General features: G+C 43.8%; 1 protein-coding gene across 2 annotated transcripts in view; it reads right to left on the bottom strand.

Annotated features, from left to right (window-relative positions):
* Positions 1-18223, bottom strand: part of LOC141108167 (ubiquitin carboxyl-terminal hydrolase 12-like) — a 110942-nt gene that overhangs the window by 30451 nt on the left and 62268 nt on the right. For both annotated transcript variants that reach the window (XM_073599485.1, XM_073599486.1), the window contains exon 3: positions 5661-5874. In XM_073599485.1, coding sequence (XP_073455586.1) covers positions 5661-5874 — 214 coding nt within the window. The remainder of the gene's footprint in view (positions 1-5660; positions 5875-18223) is intronic.

Below are 18223 nucleotides of genomic sequence, written 5' to 3'. Positions count from 1 at the left end.
CCATTCTCCTCTGACCTCAACAAGGCATTTACTCCCACACAACTGAGACATTTTCACCAATGGATATTGTTTCTTTTTCAGACAATTCTCTGTAAACCTTAGCGATGGTTGTGCGTGAAAATCCCAGTAGATCAGCAGTTTTTAAAACAGAAAAACAGAGGGAGAAGACAGCGCAGACAGGAGACCCGGCAGAGGCAGAAGACAGCGGACAGAGGGAGAACTGAAAAGGGCTAGAAGACATCAGGGGAGAGTGGAGAAGAACCGGACAGGGGAGAAGAACCGGCAGAGGCAGCAGACATCAGCCGAGGTGGAAGAAGAGCCGGAGAGGGGAGAAGAACTCGGAAGAGACGCCTGAGCTGCCTTAATAAATTACTGTAAAAACTTGTGTATTGCGTTTCAGTTTTGCCCCATTTTTTGTAGGTGAATGGGTAGGGGTACAATTTACCCCATACTCATTCACATAGGGTGGGGGGGCCGGAATCTGGGGGCCCCCTTGTTAACGGGGGCTTCCAAATTCCGATAAGCCCCCCCGCCCACAGATCCCGACAACCAACGGCCAGGGCTGTCGGGAAGAGGCCCTTGTCCTCATCAACATGGTGACAAGGTGCTTTGGGGTGGGGGCATGTTGAGGGCAGCCACAACGGATCCAGAGAAGAAAAATGTTTTTTTTTAAAAATTGCACAAGAGATGTTACATACATTTAATCCAAAGTGTGGAAATCCAAAGTCCTCTGCCACCCTCCCATACCATGCAGTCATAATCTTCCAGTACTGCTAAGATTAAAGTGGAAGTTAAGCCTAAAACTAAAATATCTAAATCTAAGACTAACCTATCTAGCCCTGTAAAGCAGCAGCAGCTTTTGTGTGGAGGTGGGTGCAGAAGAGGCAGCCGACAATGGAAGCCCCATAGTAACTATGGGCGACGTCACTTCCCAGCCGTTGTCAGCGGTCTCCTGCACAGAGCTTCCGCCACTAGAGGCCAGACAAGAGCTGATTCAGAAAAGGTAAGTATAGCGATTTTTGCTTTACAGGGCTAGATAGGTTAGTCTTAGATTGTGGCTGCAAGTAGATTTAGAGATTTTAGTTTTAAGCCGTTCTCCCACTTTAATACCATCACTGGACCTGTGATAGGCACTCATCAAGAGTGCCAACTATGTCCACCTCCTCCATTTATAGACGCTGTACTATAGGTTCTACAAACAAAAAGAGATCTATGAATGGAGGAGGTGGACCTTTTTTCATCTGCCCATCCTCCATTCATAAAGCGCTTTTCATTTATGGAAGCTATAGAGCAGCTTCTATGAACAGAGAAGGTGGGTGGAACAGTCATAGCTGTCAGCACTATAAAGTCTAATACAAGAACTCTATATATATATATATATATATATATATATATATATATATATATATATATATCTCTATCTATCTATGCGAGGGGTGAGATGCACTGAACAATCCAACTGTGCCAGCAAGCTAGTCCTTCCCACGGACCGATATATAGAAACGAAAAGCGAGGTGCAGCAGTCCTTGCTTTTCGTATAAAATTATTTAATATATATATATATATATATATATATATATATATATATATATATATATATATGTGCAGTGCTAATAAAATAGCAGCATGACCATTTTTTTAAATTTTCAAGTGAAAAAAACATGTAAAAAGGAAAACTAAGGCAGAGTCCCAGTGGAAAAATCAGTCCATGAATAAAGAGAAAAACAAACATCCAACCATGTGAGATAACGGTGACAAATTGTAAAAAATCGTGAAAGATCCTCCAAAGAATGTGCATCCCACTTCACACCCAAGTGAGTAAAAGCAGCCTGCTTAACAGCTATCCGTGACTACTAAAAAGCAGTCTCACCCAGCACAGGGAAATTGGTCTCCCCAAGATCCTTAAAGATGTCTGGAACCACAGCTAGGACGACGCCACTTTGTGTGTCTGTGCTGCTGTCAGTGCTCCATCCAGGGCTAGCTGGCTGCTAGCCTGTTCACATTCTCCCGCACACAAGAAACACCAGCCTCAACAGCCGGTAGCTAATTCCAGCTCACAGCTCTCAACTCACAAAATAATTCCCAAAATTATTTCCTGAGTGGGGGAGAATGTGAACAGGCTATCAGCCAGCCAGCCCTGGATGGAGCACTGACAGCAGCACAGACACACAAAGTGGCATCGTCCTAGCTGTGGTTCCAGACATCTTTAAGGCCCCTTTCACACTGGGGGGGAAGGTGCAACGGCGGTAAATCACCGCTTTACCGCCGTTTTAGCAGCAGTATTCGGCTGCTAGCAGGGCAGTTTTACCACCGCTAGTGGCCGAGAAAGGGTTAAGAACCACGCAAAGCGCCTCTGCAGAGGCGCTTTGCCGGTGGTATAGCTGCGCTGCCCCTTTGATTTCGATGGGCAGGAGCGGTGTATACACTGCTCCTTCACCGCTCTAAAGATGCTGCTAGCAGGACTTTTTTTCCCATCCTGCTAGCGCACCGCTCCATTGTGAAAGCCCCCGAGCTTTCACACTGGAGACACAGCAGCGGTTGTTTTGAGTCGGTTTGCAGGCGCTATTTTTAGCGCAATAGCGCCTGCAAACCACCCCAGTGTGAAAAGGGTCTTGGGGATACCTATTTCCCTGTGCTGGGTGAGACTACTTTTTAGTAGTCACGGATAGCTGGTAAGCAGGCTACTTACTTACTTGGGTGTGGAGTTGGATGCACATTGTTTGGAGGATCTTTCACGATTTTTTACAATTTGTCACCGTTATCTCACATGGATGGATGTTTTTTTTCCTCTTTATTCAAGGACTGATATTTCCACTGGGACTCTGCCTTAGTTTTCATTTTACATATTTTTTTCACTGTGTACAAAAAATTTGTCATGCTGTTATTTTATTAGGGCTGCACTCACTATATATATATATATATATATATATATATATATATATATATATATATATATATATATATATATATATATACACACACATACATACATATATACATACATACACACACACACACACACTAGGGGGCGATCAAGGGGTTAACTGTGTTCCCTAGGTGTGTTCTAACTGAAGGGGGATGGGACTGACTAGGGGAGGTGAGAGATTGGTGTTTATACTTAGTATGAACACACAATCTGTCTCCTGAGAGAACAGGGATTTGTGGTGTTTACAAAGATCTAGTTCTTGCTCTGTCACAAGCAGTCGCGGGTGCCCGGCGGTCATCGCACCTGCCGAGCACTCGCATCGGCTCTGGGCACACGCTGCGGGCGCCTCCTACAGTGTCTTAAAGGGCTGATGTACAGTTATGGCGGTTCGCCCAGGGGAGCCAACCTGCCACAGTATAACTGGGACGGCCGGTCCGGAACCCATTAAAACAGTTTCTAAAAATTACAAACAATGACTTTGAATAACAGGGCTCAACTCTTTGAGAACATGTGCATCTGTCCAGGTTCTTTATTCACATTTATTTTGTCTTATGCCCTGTACACACGATAGGATTTTCCGATGGAAAATGTGTGATAGGACCTTGTTGTCGGAAATTCCGACCGTGTGTGGGCTCCATCACACATTTTCCATAGGAACTTCCAACACACAAAGTTTGAGAGCTTGCTATAAAATTTTCCGACAACAAAATCCGTTGTCGGAAATTCCGATCGTGTGTACACAAATCCGACACACAAAGTGCCACGCATGCTCAGAATAAATTAAGAGACGAAAGCTATTAGCTACTGCCCCGTTTATAGTTCCGACGTACGTGTTTTACGTCACCACGTTCAGGACGATCGGATTTTCCGACAACTTTGTGTGACCGTGTGTATGCAAGACAAGTTTGAGCCAACATTCGTTGGAAAAAATCCATGGATTTTGTTGTCGGAATGTCCGATCAATGTCCGGCCGCGTGTACAAGGCATAAGTGTTTCTGGACCATATCAAGTTTGAACCTTTGGGGTTTATTTTAGGGCTTTGTCATTACTATCCCTCCCCATTAAGGATTTGAGTGCTCCCCATTGTCTTTTTATGAATACAGATCTGAAGACGGTATTTCAAAAATTTGCCTTCTCTTTGTCCCCAGTCACCGTCTCTAAATTATTTTGTAAAGGGCCTAGATGCTCAGGAATTATCTTCTTAGTATTATATTTGAAGAATTTTTTCCTACTCTGCTCCCTACTCTTTGCAAGCCCTTGTTCATTTTGAATATGTGCGGTCTTCATTTCCTTATTACATATTCTGTTATATGCTTTTAATTTTTAAATTATTATAGTGATCCCTCTCTTTTATAGGTTTTTAAAAACCCTCTTCTTATTTATTACTTAACGTTGTGAGCCCCACAGCAGTATAATTTGTAGTGTATGTTTGCATACAGTTGATTTGAAACATTCCCATTTCTGTTCTGTGTTCTTTAATGATAACATCTCCTCCCAATCTTGAAGAGCAGCCCCAATCATGTTATGGTCACTACTCCCCAGATGTTCTTTAGTAACTACCAAAAAAATTAAAAGGGTAGGTAAAATCTCCCATTGATACCACTGTCCTAGCCACTGAAACCCTTCCTATCTATACAAGGAGCTCCACCTGCTCATTTACACCAAGGGGGGCCAGCAGCCAACTCAAATAATTAACTTTGAAGTATGCATACCTCTATGTAGCTCCATCTATAATGCTTCAGCACCATCTCACTTTGCATCAACAAGGTTCTTTTTCACATAAACTTTGAGATCACATAGAGATAGCACCACCATCTTGTTTTACCCCCTCTTTTCAGAAAGAGACCATCACCAGGAATATTATTAAACCAATTGTGTGAAGAATGAAGCTTGAATCAAGATTTCAGCAATCCCAATTAAATCATAGTTCTCTGCATTGACCAAAGCTTGCAAATCTTCTTTTTCGCTTGGCAAACTTCTGGCATTGGTGAACAAACACTTTAATCCATTGCTGTATTTTTCACGTGAATTGTGTACATTGTGTATAACAATAGCGCGATTGCAAATAGTTGTTTGTAACGTGAAATCATCCCATCTTCCGCCATAGCCCTCCCTCCATTTCAAACTTGATTATTTCTGAACCCCTCTGACTTATCTGCCCCATTATTTTCTAAATCACCTCCCCCCTCAACCCTGGTTGAAAGCGGTTGTAAACCGACGATTAAAAAAAACAAAAAAACAAAACCTGCAAGTCAATAGCATAATGTGCTAATGCATCACATGCTAGCAAAATATGAAATACTCACCTTGGAACAAAGCCCTCCAGCGCTGTAAAGTCACCGCTGAGAGGGCTGACATGTCCCCTCATCGGTCTTCTGGGTTCGCAAGCTCCGGCTATGTGAATGGATCAAGCCGCAATGATGTAATTCCCACGCATGGGCACGGGAGCCGCCGTTTTCTGCATGGGCTCTGAAGGTCCAGCATTGTAAGCCGGACCTTCAAAGGAGATATTTACAGTATCTACAGGTAAGCGTTATTAAAGGCTTACCTGTACGTATAAGTGGTAGAGTTTACTACTACAGACTTCCCATAAGCCTCATCCCTACTACAGCAGACACATTACATTTAGATGCAAACAATATTTAGCATGTAGGTTGAACCCCAATGAAAAGTCAGCCCAGTGCTTGTATTTGTTAAGACATAAGACAGCACTCATGTATCATTATCTGCATACCATTCTCTTTCCTCAGTCTAGAGATGAATTTCTTTGGGGGTATAACCCCCACTTTCTTCTTTTGTGTAGCAATGCTGTTAAAAAGGTCTGCCAAACATGTAAGCAAGCTTTCCTTCTTCCGTGGCTGGACCTTGTATGCCAGAACTTTCTCCCGAAACGGGCGACAAAAATAAAGTGCTTGTAGAACAGAGTTGCAGTAGCAGGTGTTGCCAAACTGTGGAGAAACAAAAACAAAGTAACAATCATTTTATATTTAAAGTGACACTAAGGCTAGGTTCACACGTCTGTGCTCTGTGCATGCCAAATGAGCTAAAATCACACGCACTGACCTATGCAAACTACAAATCCAGGATCACTTTTCCTGTGTTCCCCCCATCACAGAAAATTAAGGGCACTTTCACACTGGGGTGATGGGGGCATCAGCGGTAAAGCGCCGCTATTTCAATGGGCAGGGGTGCTTTAGGAGCGGTGTATACACCACTCCTAAGGAGCTGCAAAGATGCTGCTTGCAGGACTTTTTTTAATGTCCCACAAGCGCACCTCTTCAGTTTGAAAGCCCGGGCTTTCACACTGGAGTGACAGGAGAGGCACTACTTTTAGCGCTATACTGCCTGTAAAGCAACTCAGTGTGAAAGTGGCCTTAAGGTCATCAGGGGACTTTGAGACCACCAACATCTCACCTGCCCTCCTTACAGAAGCACAAACATGAAAATTTCTTGGAATAAATTCCATACTCTACACTGATAAAAATCATTACGGAGGAATGCCTTGACTCTAAGTGCCCCAGAAATAACTGTATTTAGCGGAAATATGGCTTATGTTTTTAGCAGCACTATTTTTAGCTCACTATGCCAGAATTTCAGCCGAGCACAGCAATAAAAGAAAGTCCACTTAAAATAAAAAAAAAAAAAAGTGTAGCTACAGAAAGTCGGAAACCATAATTAAGAGTTAGTTTAGAAAATGATTTAAATAACTGTGAGCCTAAAGTGACATTAAAGTCCAGATGTAACATAACATACAAGTATGACCTGCAGTATTCCTTTGATGCTATGCTCACAGCTTATTTGAAATGTTTCAATAGGTTGTCCACATTTAGAAATAAGCTGGAAAACCAGATCCTCAGTGATTCAGTGAAACATGGAAGAAGACACCCTGTTTGAAACCCTGGTGATCAGCACAAAAAAACCCAAAAAAACAAAAACAAAAACACAAAAGCTGTTTAGCGCTTAAATCGCCCACATTCATTTTTTTTTACTGAAAACTAAAGGAATGTACAGGTGCCTCACATAATCACCATGATCCATCTCTCCTGAAGAGAAGTATCAGCATGAGTGGGTGGCTTTTGAGGTTGCCTGCATTTATGCTATTACCCATAATGGACACTAATGGCAATAGGATGAGAGATCATATGGATTGTAATACCCAGTTATGATCCATGGACATAATTAACTAAAACTAGGATTTAGGCATGTTCAGCAGTTTTTTGTGCTCTTCAGCTCCTCTCCTGAACACGCCTTTGGTGGAGGTTTTTTTTCAGCATGTAAACACCTATGTATGCATTGACACATAGGCTTGCATAGAGGTGCTTTTCCTGGCTGAAAAAAAAAAACAAACGGCTTGAAAAATCAGCATTATTTATTTAAGCCTGAAAGCAGGAGGCCTAACACATAAAAGCTTGATACGAAGCATCCTGTGGACAAGGAAGTTGTAAGTTATCTTCTGAACGGATAATCCCTAGAATTTACCAGCAGAACTGGAGGTAAATGTGCCTATAATACAATCACTGAGAAGACATCTCTTCAGAGGAACTTTGGATATCTTCTTTTAAAGTGGTTGTAAACCCCCCCCCCAAAAAAAAGGAGATCCTGTTCACTGTATCCCCCTCTGTGTACTGACCACAGTAATCATGGCTGCTGATCCCTAAATACCGCGGTCAGTGTGCGTGCCCCCGTCATCCGCTGATCTCCTCTTTGGGGGTGTGTGTGTGGTGGTGGTGGTGGGGGTTGGGGGTGTGTGGGGGGGGTCAGTGGGCCCCCCCGCCGCCATTAGTAGTAAACTATAAAATAAAAAAATTCACTGCCAAAACCTCTTATCGATATCTTTCAGTATTAATCCTGCTGTACAATTGGCTACAAATGGGCAAACAATATTCAGATTAAATGATCAGAATATAAACTTCACTGAGTGTGACCCACTCCTTAAAGTGGTTGTAACCTTACAAAAGCATTCACTGTCAGCCTCTCTATTTTATGCAGCCGTAACACACTATGTAAGTGTTTGTTAAAAACGAAGCCTCTACATATCTTTGTTCAAATATCTTTAGACTGTTCACGTGACCCCCGGCCGCTCTCCCCCATCTAAGGATTACAGCGAGAGGGGCTGAGCAGCCAGCACGGTGGTCATGTGACCTCCCAGGCTGGCGTCAGAGGGAGCTCTTAGCCAGTAGATCGGAGGAATAGAGCGACCGGGAGTCACGTGACCGGCCTGAAGATATCTGAAAAAGGTATTTAGAGGTTTTGGAAAAACACTTACACAGTGTGTTATGGCTGCATAAAAGAGGGGCTGGCAGTGAATGGTTTTGTAAGACTACAACCACTTTAAGGAGTGGGTCACACGCAGTGAAGTTTATATTCTGATAATTTCATCTAAATATTGTTTGCCCATTTGTAGCCACTTGTTATAGGAGGATTAATACTGGAAGATATTGATACTTATCATATTGCTATGGGTTATGACACCTGGATGGATTACTACTGAACAATGGAGTAAGAGTATACCCTTTTGTGAGATGACACTCATGTTTGATACTGAAAGAATACTTTAAAGTCGATCTATACCCACCCACTGCCCAGTTTTTTTTCTTTTACTCCCATTTACTCTGAGGTTGGTGCTGTACATTTCAGATACTTACCCATTCAGGGTATCCGGCATTGTCCCGCTGAGATCCTGTCATGCCCTGCCACTCGTCAGTCCCACGCTGCCATGTCACCTCTGATGCCATCGAGAGGCCTGCCAGCTCTTCAGGGTTCAGGGGGTGGGCCTCCCGATGACAAGCCATTAGGCCTGCCCCCCTCCTCTGAATTACACAGTAAAGCCTCAAGGAATGCGACATACATATCCCTGGACACAGAGTACACATCATTTGCCTAGGCAAATGACATGTATAGGGGTGTGTTTAAAACCCGCTATACTTGTAGCAAAGAGGAGGAGGGGTTGGGAGGAGGCACTTACACTTTACAGCTGAAGATTCCCTTTAAAGGATAAGTTCACCTTTTTTTTTTTCTAAATTCCAGCTCCCTTATGTACCAATATAGCATTCATGTAGTTTTTTTGCAAATATATCAAAGCTTTCCATAAAATTTACAGACACGTACCTTACTGTCCTCCATCCATGTTTCCAAACATATCTATTGCATCTGTCTTGCTTCCTTACAGACTATAAGTTATGACACAGGAAGGAGTTGACCAGCTGATCTCATTTAGCACACACCCTGCATCATCCACCCTCCCACTTCCAGCTGCACCTTTTTTAAATGAAATGCAATCAATCAGCGATCACCCTTCTCACTAAATACACAATATACAATCAGATTGCATAGTGTATGGCCATCTTTATACAAGTAAATAGAAAGGAGTGGACAGAAACACTCAGCTGTCAAGCCCCGTTCACATCTCTGCATAGCCGGAACTCACATTCCCACATGCGTCTTTTGTAGCATTTTCACCCATCACACATAGGGCAGCCCATCCACCTGAATGGGCTGCCCTACACACAGCAATCGCCCCAAAGAAGCTTCAGAACTTTTTTTTTTTTTTAGAGCGGAGCTTGGTGCGTTTATCATTGTGATTTTTGGTGCAGCAGATTTCTGAAATGCAAGGAAACGCACAGATGTGATGGAAGTCGCATTGTTCTTGTTTTATCACACCAATATTTCACTTTCAGGCCCCATTCACATCTAGCATAGTGGGAGCGAACGTTTTGTGGCTTGTTTTTCCTGTGACATGCATAGAGCAGCCCATTGATTTAAATGGGCTGTGCTATATTTGGCTTATAGGACACGTTGGCGTTTTGTGGGTTGCATGTTTTTTACTGTACGTTTTGCAGCATTTGCCACTCGTTTTTTCCACATGGCAAAATGTGTGTTTGCTTCTGTGTTTGTAGTGTTAACAATTAATGGCACTGAAAGCGCAAATAGTAACTTTAGGTGTATAAAAGGTGGCCATACACTATACAATCTCCTTTAGATCTGCCATCAATTATGTAGTGCAAGAGCCTGCCTGATTGGATACAGAGTGATTGGCTAGATAGGTGTTTCCTCCTATTATATAAATTTGGTAAATCTGAAAGGAGATTGTACAGATTGTATAGTGTATGGCCACCTTTATACACCTAAAATTACTAGTTGCGCTTTCAGTGCCATTAATTGTTAACAACACACCAAACACAGAAGCAAACACATTTTGCCATGTGGAAAAAAACGAGTGGGAAATGCTGCAAAATGCACAGTAAAAACACGCAACCCACAAAATGCCAAAATGTCACATTGACCACATGTAGTGCAGCCATTGAAATCAACAGGCTGCCCTATGCGTGTCACAGGAAAAACAAGCCACAAAAAGTTCACTCCCACTATGCTAGATGTGAATGGGGCCTGAAAGTGAAATTGGTGCGGTAACACAAGAACAATGAGGCTCCATTCACATCTGTGCGTTTCCTTGCATTTCAGAAATGCACTGTACCAAAAATCACAGTGAAAAACAAACCAAGCTCCGCTCTAAAAAAAGGTTCTGAAGCTTCTTTGGGGAAATTACTGTGTGTAGGGCAGCCCATTCAGGTGGATTGGCTGCCCTATGTGTGATGAGTGAAAATGCTCCAAAACACCTCCTTCCCACCTCGCAAAAAAAAAAACAAAAAAAAAAACAACAAACCACCCATGTGGGAATTACGAGTTCCCACTATGCAGAGATGTGAACGGGGCTTGACAGCTGAGTGTTTCTGTCCCCTCCCTCCAATGTACTTGTAAAAGATGGCCATACACTATACAATCTGATTGTATACTGTGTATTTAGTGAGAAGAGTGATCAACGATTGCATCCCATTTAAAAAAAACGTGCAGCTGGGAGTGGGAGGGTAGATGATGCAGGGTGTGTGCTAATGAGGTCAGCTGATCAACTCCTTCCTGTGTTTTGACTTACAGTCTGTAAGGAAGTAAGACGGAAGCAATAGATACATTTGGAAACCTGGATGGAGGACAGTAAGGTAAGTGTCTGTAGATTTTATGGAAAGTTTTTATATTTTTTGCAAAAAAAGTACATGAATGCAAGTACATAGGGGGGCTGGAATTAACAAAAAAAAAAAAAAAAAAAGGTGAACTTGTCCTTTAAGCTTTAGATGTGCATTTTTGCAATCATTTTAGATGTTCACATGTGTCGTTATAGGCATTAGGCATTATCTACATGTGGAAGAAATTAGGTATGTGTATGGGTGTGTGTTCTGGTTGTAACCATCTATGGATACCCTGTACAATCTCATATTTTTTATAGGGCTGTATTTAGTCTCTATGACCTATACTTTTTTTTTTTGTTACCTTCGGGTAGAGCATCTATGGATGTTATATATAATCTTCTGTTACTCTTGTAATAATTATTTCTTGTTTTTTTTTTTTGTTTTTTTTTGTATGTTTATGCAAAATCTTAAGAAATTAGATTTTATTTTTTTTATTGAATATGTTCTATAGCAGAAAGTAAAACATATATATATATATATTTTTTTTTAATCAAAATGTTCGGTCTTTTTTCATTTATATAATAAAAAATACAAACACCCAGTCGTGATCAAATATCATCAAAAGAAAATTCTATTTGTGTGAAAAATGTATATAAATTTTGTTTGGGTACAGCATTTCATGACTGCGCAATTACCAGTTAAAGTAGTGCAGTGCTAAATAGCTCTAGTCATGAAGTGGGTAAAACCTTCCAGAGCCGAGGTGGTTGATCAATGCTCTAATGTTTATATATTCATCCAAATTTGTAATCTCTTTTGAACAGAAAGTATAGGTGGCACTGAGAGGGGGACACAGACAGTAATACCATCTATGCCAAACAATGCCATATAATTCAGGTATATATTTGGGGAATTTGGGGTATGAAGTAGGCGGCTTTTATTGGGGGTAGGTATACCTGTTTGTTTTGTATCATAAATGGTCTTTTTAAGGGAACACAGCTGATAATAGGATTTTTATAACAGCTTACTTGTAAAGTCCTTTTCTTTTGAGGTACATCACGGGACACAGAGCCTCAGTAATTACTGATGGGTTATAGGGTATCACTAGGTGATTGGACACTGGTCACACCCTAGACAGGAAGTTCAACCCCCTATATAACTCCTCCCCTTACTGGGGATACCTCAGTTTTGTAGCAAAGCAATATAAGTGTATTAGAAGAGGGGCGGGACCTCTGTGTCCCGTGATGTACCTCAAAAGAAAAGGATTTTACAGGCAAGCTGTTATAAAAATCCTATTTTCTTTCTCGTACATCACGGGACACAGAGCCTCAGTAATTACTGATGGGATGTCCGAGAGCAATGCTATTTGAGGGGAGGGGACCACACAAAGTAGGGTGTAATCAGACCTGAGGACCTCGTACCGCTGCCTGCAGCACACTACGCCCGAAGGCGATATCCTCATGCTTTCCCACATCCACCTGATAAAATCTGGTGAATGTATGGACTGAAGACCAGGTTGCAGCCTTGCAGATTTGAGCCATAGAGGCCCGGTGATGCACTGTCCAAGAAGCACTAATAGCCCTTGTGGAGTGTGCCTTGATTTGAAAAGGTGGAATTTTCTGTTTCAAACCGTAAGCTTAAATAATCATTTGTCGAATCCATTTTGAAATGGTAGACTTTGACGCTGCCTGTCCTCTATTGGGACCTTCTGGCAGTACGAACAAAACATCCGTTTTGAGAATTTGAGCAGTTGCTTCCAGATAGGCCTTGACTGCTCTTACTACATCCAAAGAATGCAGTGACCTTTCTTCCGTAGAACAGGGATCTGGGAAAAAGGAAGGCAGAACAACATCTTGGTTTAGATGGAAATCTGAAACTACTTTTGGTAGAAAGCTAGGATGAGGGCACAATACCACTCTATCCTTATGCATGATTAAATAAGGCTCTTTACAGGAAAGGGCTGCTAATTCTGATACTCTTCTAGCAGAAGAAATGGCTACCAGAAAAATTAACTTTCTTGTCAAAAAGAGCAAGGGAATTTGACGTATTGGTTCAAAAGGCTGTTTCTGTAAAACTGACAGAACCAAATTCAAGTCCCAGGGGTTTAGGGGCGCCTTAACCGGAGGATTAAGATGCGTCACCCCCTGCATAAAGTTTCGGACCAAAGAATGTGAAGCAAGTGGCCTTTGAAATACTGATAAGGCCGAGACCTGGCCCTTGATGGTACTCAAGGCCAGCTTCATTTCTAATCCCATTTGTAGAAAGTCAAGAATTCTACCTATGACATATTTCCTGGGATGCCAACTCCTGGGTTCACACCAGGATACTTAAGTCTTCCAGACTCTATGATAAATTACTCTGGAAGCTGGCTTCCTTGCATTGATCAAGGTAGAGATCACAGGACCTGAAAGCCCACGATTCTTCAGAACATGGGTTTCAATAGCCAAACCATCAATTTCAGTGTTTGTAAGGCAGGATGGAACACTGGACCTTGAGATAACAGGTCTGGACGTGACAGTAGGGTCCACAGGGAACCTACTGTCATCCTTACTATTTCTGCATACCAAGCTCTCCTGGGCCAAGCTGGGGCCACCAGAAGTACCGACTTCTTTTCCTGCCCGATCCTGCGAAGGAGTCGTGGCAGTAGCAGAATAGGAGGGAATGCATAAATCAGTGAGAACCGATGCTATGGAATCACCAATGCACCTGTCCCGCATGCAATAGGATCCTTTGTTCTTGCCACAAACATGTCGATCTTCTTGTTGAATCTGGATGCAAAGAGATCTACATCTAGAATCCCCCATCTTTGGCATATGGCCCAGAAGATGTCGGGGTGAAGAGACCATTCCCCTAGGACTAACTGCTGGTGACTCAAATAGTCCGCCTGCCAGTTCTCTATCCCCGGAATGAAAACTGCTGATATGCATAGCACATGCTTTTCTGCGCAGACTAAAATCTGGTTCACTTCTCACTGAGCTGCACGACTCCTGGTGCCTCCTTGATAATTGATATAAGCCACTGCTGTGGCATTGTCGGACTGGATCCTGACAGGGCAACCCTGTAGCCTGAGAGTCCAGGCCTTTAGGGCTAGATACGCCGCACGGATCTCCAGAATGTTGATGGGTAAGGTCCTCTCGATTTTGGACCATTCTCCTTGGACCGCAGACTGTTCCAGAACTGCTTCCCAACCCTAAAGACTGGCATCCATTGTTACCACTGTCCAGGTAACCGATAAAAAGGACTTCCTTTTTGCAGGTTTTCGGGTATTAACCACCAACTGAGGCTCTGATGCACTGTAGGAGACAGACGCATCGGAAAATCTAATGCCTGCACTTTCTTGTTCCAGGCAGACAGGATACTGTGTTGCAGCAGTCTCGAATGAAACTGAGCATAGGGAACTGCTTCGAATGAAGCCACCATCTTTCCCAGCAGCCTCCTACAAAGGCGAACAGAAGGACCCTTTTTTGTCCTGACTACCTGAATCAGTTCTTTTAAGGCATTGATCTTTGCCCGAGGTAAAAATACCTTCTCTTGGCTTGTATCTATGACCAGGCCCAAATACTCTAGTCTTCTTACTGGTTTTAAGAAAGACTTTTCTAAGTTGAGGATCCAACCTAGGTATTCCAAGTAGTTGACTGTGGTGACCAAGTTCTGGTCCAGGCAGGCTACCGACCAGTCTATGAAGAGCAGGTCGTCTAGGTATGCTATGACAGTTATACCTTGGGCCCTTAATCTGGCCAGAGGAGGAGCCAAGATCTTAGTAAACACCCGAGGTGCAGTGGCTAGCCCGAAAGGCAGGGCTATAAACTGAAAGTGGCGTTTTTCTACTTTGAAACGCCAGTACTTTTGATGAGCAGGGAAAATGGGTACATGCAGGTATGCATCCTTGATGTCTATTGATGCCAGAAGTTCTCCTCCTTGTAGGATGGAGACTACTGATCGAACTGATTCCATGCGAAAGGAACAAATCTTTAGGAATCGGTTTAGATCCTTTAGATTCAGAATGGGTCTGACATCTCCATTTGGTTTTGTAACCGTGAAAAGGTTTGAATAAAACCCCAATCCCTGCTCTTCGGTGGGAACCACCATGATGACCTTTTGCAACAATAGTCGCTCCAACGCTAGAAGGAGAGACTGCTTTTTCTCTGGATCTCTGGGGACATTTGATCTGAGGAAACGAGGAGAAGGGAATGCTCGGAACTCCAGTTTGTAACCTAGATTTACCGGGGAGATCACCCATCTGTCCTGGAAATCTTCCTGCCAGAGCTTTGAGAACTGTAGCAGTCTTTCCCCCCATCTGAGTGAGCGGGGCCGCTCCTTCATAATGAGGCTTTAGAGTCTTGTCTAGTAGGTTTCTTCCCCAGCACCTCTTTTGTCCCTGGGGTTGACTCTGAAATGTATTTCTTGAGCCTGACGGAGGAGGCCGTCGCAACTGCCTGGAGGCTGATGCTCCTGGCACTGGGGAAAGAGCCCGTTTAAAAGAGGGACGCTTACTCCTTTTCTTAACTGGTAAGAGTGTGCTTTTCCCACTAGAGATCTTTTGGATATAATTGTCCAAATCCTCTCCAAACAGCCTTGCATCACGAAATGGAAATCCAGCCAGAAGCTTCTTACATGGCGATTCGGCTGACCAATTTTTCAACTCTAAGATTCTACACATATGCACCAACCCAAGCGAAAGGCAAGAGGTTTGAATAATAGAATCTCTGATTGCGTCAACAGCAAAACATAAAGCCGCTGGAAGGTTGGCCAACCCTTGGGCTTGCTGTTCAGGTAAAACTTTGAGGACCTGTTTAACATGGTCTCTCAAGTATTGACAGACTCCGATTGCTTCCACTGCAGGTTGAGCTACTGAACCAGCTAAGGAAAAAATAATAACAGGAATTCCATTTTTTTATCAGTTGGATCCCTAAGCATCTGAGCATTGTCGACTGGACAAGTCAGACTTTTATTTACTGAGGAAATGGCGGCGTCAACTGCCGGTATACCCCACATTTTTCTAAATTTTTCCTCCATAGGATAAAGTGTTGAAAACTTTTTAGGTGGAAAAAAAAATGTTTATCTGGGTGATCCCACTCAGAATAAATTAGTTTTTCTAGTAAACTATGAACAGGAAAAGCATGTGTTGTTTGAGGAGGCTTCAGTGAACCTAAAGAAGAGGAGGGTTCTTTAACTGCCTCAGATACGGGCAACTTGAATGTGGAGCGGACCAATCCAGCAAGAATTTGCACTAACACCTTCTCATCCTGAGAAGCTGAAGAGGGCCCTTCTCCACTTGATTCCTCAGAAGAGGAATCATTAGTCTCATCCCGATCCTCTGAGAGGGATTCCTCTCCTTTTTTCCCCCAGAGTTTCTCTGCTTGAGGGTCCTGGGTAACAGAGGGAGACCTAGTGAGTTTTCTTCCACTGAGTGAAGATGCGATTAAGGCCATTAGTCTTTCCTCTAGTCCATTAATGGTTGAGGAAAAAACCTCCTGCGTAATTTGTATACAGGGGCTGAAGTGCCAGAAGCAGATGCAGCCCCTGACCCCGACGGCTCACCCTGGCCAGCCATCCTAGGTCCCTCAGGGGGGGAAGGTGCTGCAGAAGGGGGGTCCTCAGAGCCTGAGGGAGATCCCCTAGAGCCTCTGGTTTTCGGGGTATTTGTACCTCTTCTACCCATAGTGCAAAGCAACAAAAGGTGGAGGTACCACAAAAAAACACTGACTGCTGAGCGATGTAGTTCAGCAACTGCCGCTGCTACCAATGCTCAGTCTGGTGTTTTAAGTAAATGCTGCCTGGGAGAATGCATGTGTCCCACCTCACATGCGCCCATCAGCTCTGTGTCCCTCCATAGGCTGTGTGCACCTGAAAGAGAGTGCACTTTATAGCCTGTGTAGCCAGCGATGTGGGCGTCTAATCACGCCGGACGTCGCGTTAATGCTCCGCCCCCCCTCCTCCGACCACCCCTCCCGCGGTTTTTTCAAAAACGTGTGCTTTCCCGCGCGAGCTGAGGCCACGATCCTCGGGACAAGCATGGAGGGGAGGCTGGGGTGGAGGAGAGAGAAGGGCCGGTGGATGGGAACCTGCCGAAAATGGCGGCAATGGTGGCGGGTGGTGCGGTATACTACCACTGTTTGCTCAGGCCACCCTGGCCCCCCTAACCATGGGGTGGAGAAGCCCTAAGGAGAGAACCCCCCAACCCATCCTACCTGGAGCCTGGCTGGAGGAGCGTACAGCGTGGACACTGAGACAGACAGAACAAGCATGAAAAAGGTATGTGCTCTTGACAGCCCCCGGTGGCGACAATAGCCATAGCATACATTTACTTAAAGGAGAAAACCTACTAGAATTAAAAAATTCCTGGAGGAGTCTCCCTTACCTTATCCAGCCGCAGGGTTCTGTTATACAGACCCAATCTTCACCTCTCGCGGTGGGCTCCCTTTGAAAAACCTTCAGAGACTGGGGCCCCCTTGAATAGGAGGATCCGCAGTTCTGGCCCCATAAAGCACCCCGCCAGGGATATGGCTGAAAAAAACAAATACTGGATCCCAGGGTCCAGCTCTCTAAAAAGGGAAGCGTTTCAGGTAAAACCTCGTTTCTTCGGGCACAAGGCCCGGGTACCATCCAATTTGGCCTGAAAAAGCACTTTGAAGGAATCCGGTTGCATGGCTTGCCCCAGTATAGGATATTCTTTTGGAGCTCAGCACAGCACATCTTATTCGTGACCAACACCTAAGACACTGGCGAAAAAACTGAGGTATCCCCAGTAAGGGGAGGAGTTATATAGGGGGTTGAACTTCCTGTCTAGGGTGTGACCAGTGTCCAATCACCTAGTGATACCCTATAACCCATCAGTAATTACTGAGGCTCTGTGTCCCGTGATGTATGAGAAAGAAATGATATTTTTCTTATTTTGAGGTGTTGTCATATGAGTAAACGTACAGTACTTTACCTGACACATGCTGTATAACAACGGCCCAATATGGCTGAATCCCTTCTGCTGGGCTATTATATTCTGACAGCTGTGAGCACCAATTAGCTGCAGATGCTGGGCAGCCAGAAATTACTGGCTGTGCTCCTTCAATAAATGATGGACTAATAGACTTTCATTGAGGCAGCAGGGCCACCCACTGTGGGAATTTTGGCTCACCCCTCTGAATCGGCCAAAATGGCTCCCCAAATCATCGACTGTGGAAAATTTTGCATTTCATTTGGAAATCAAGGCCCCGAGTCTGAAGGAAGAGTGGAGAGGCATAGAATACAAGTTGCATGAGGCCCAGTGTGAAGTTTCCACAGTCTGATGATTTGGGGAGCCATGTCATCTACTGGTGTTGGTCCACTGTGTTTTAGCAAGTCC

This window comes from Aquarana catesbeiana, linkage group LG09, assembly GCF_042186555.1.
Source record: "Aquarana catesbeiana isolate 2022-GZ linkage group LG09, ASM4218655v1, whole genome shotgun sequence".
Taxonomy (NCBI): Eukaryota; Metazoa; Chordata; class Amphibia; order Anura; family Ranidae; genus Aquarana; species Aquarana catesbeiana.
The sequence above is the reverse complement of the archived record's forward strand: the minus strand, read 5'-3'. Positions and strand labels throughout refer to the sequence as shown.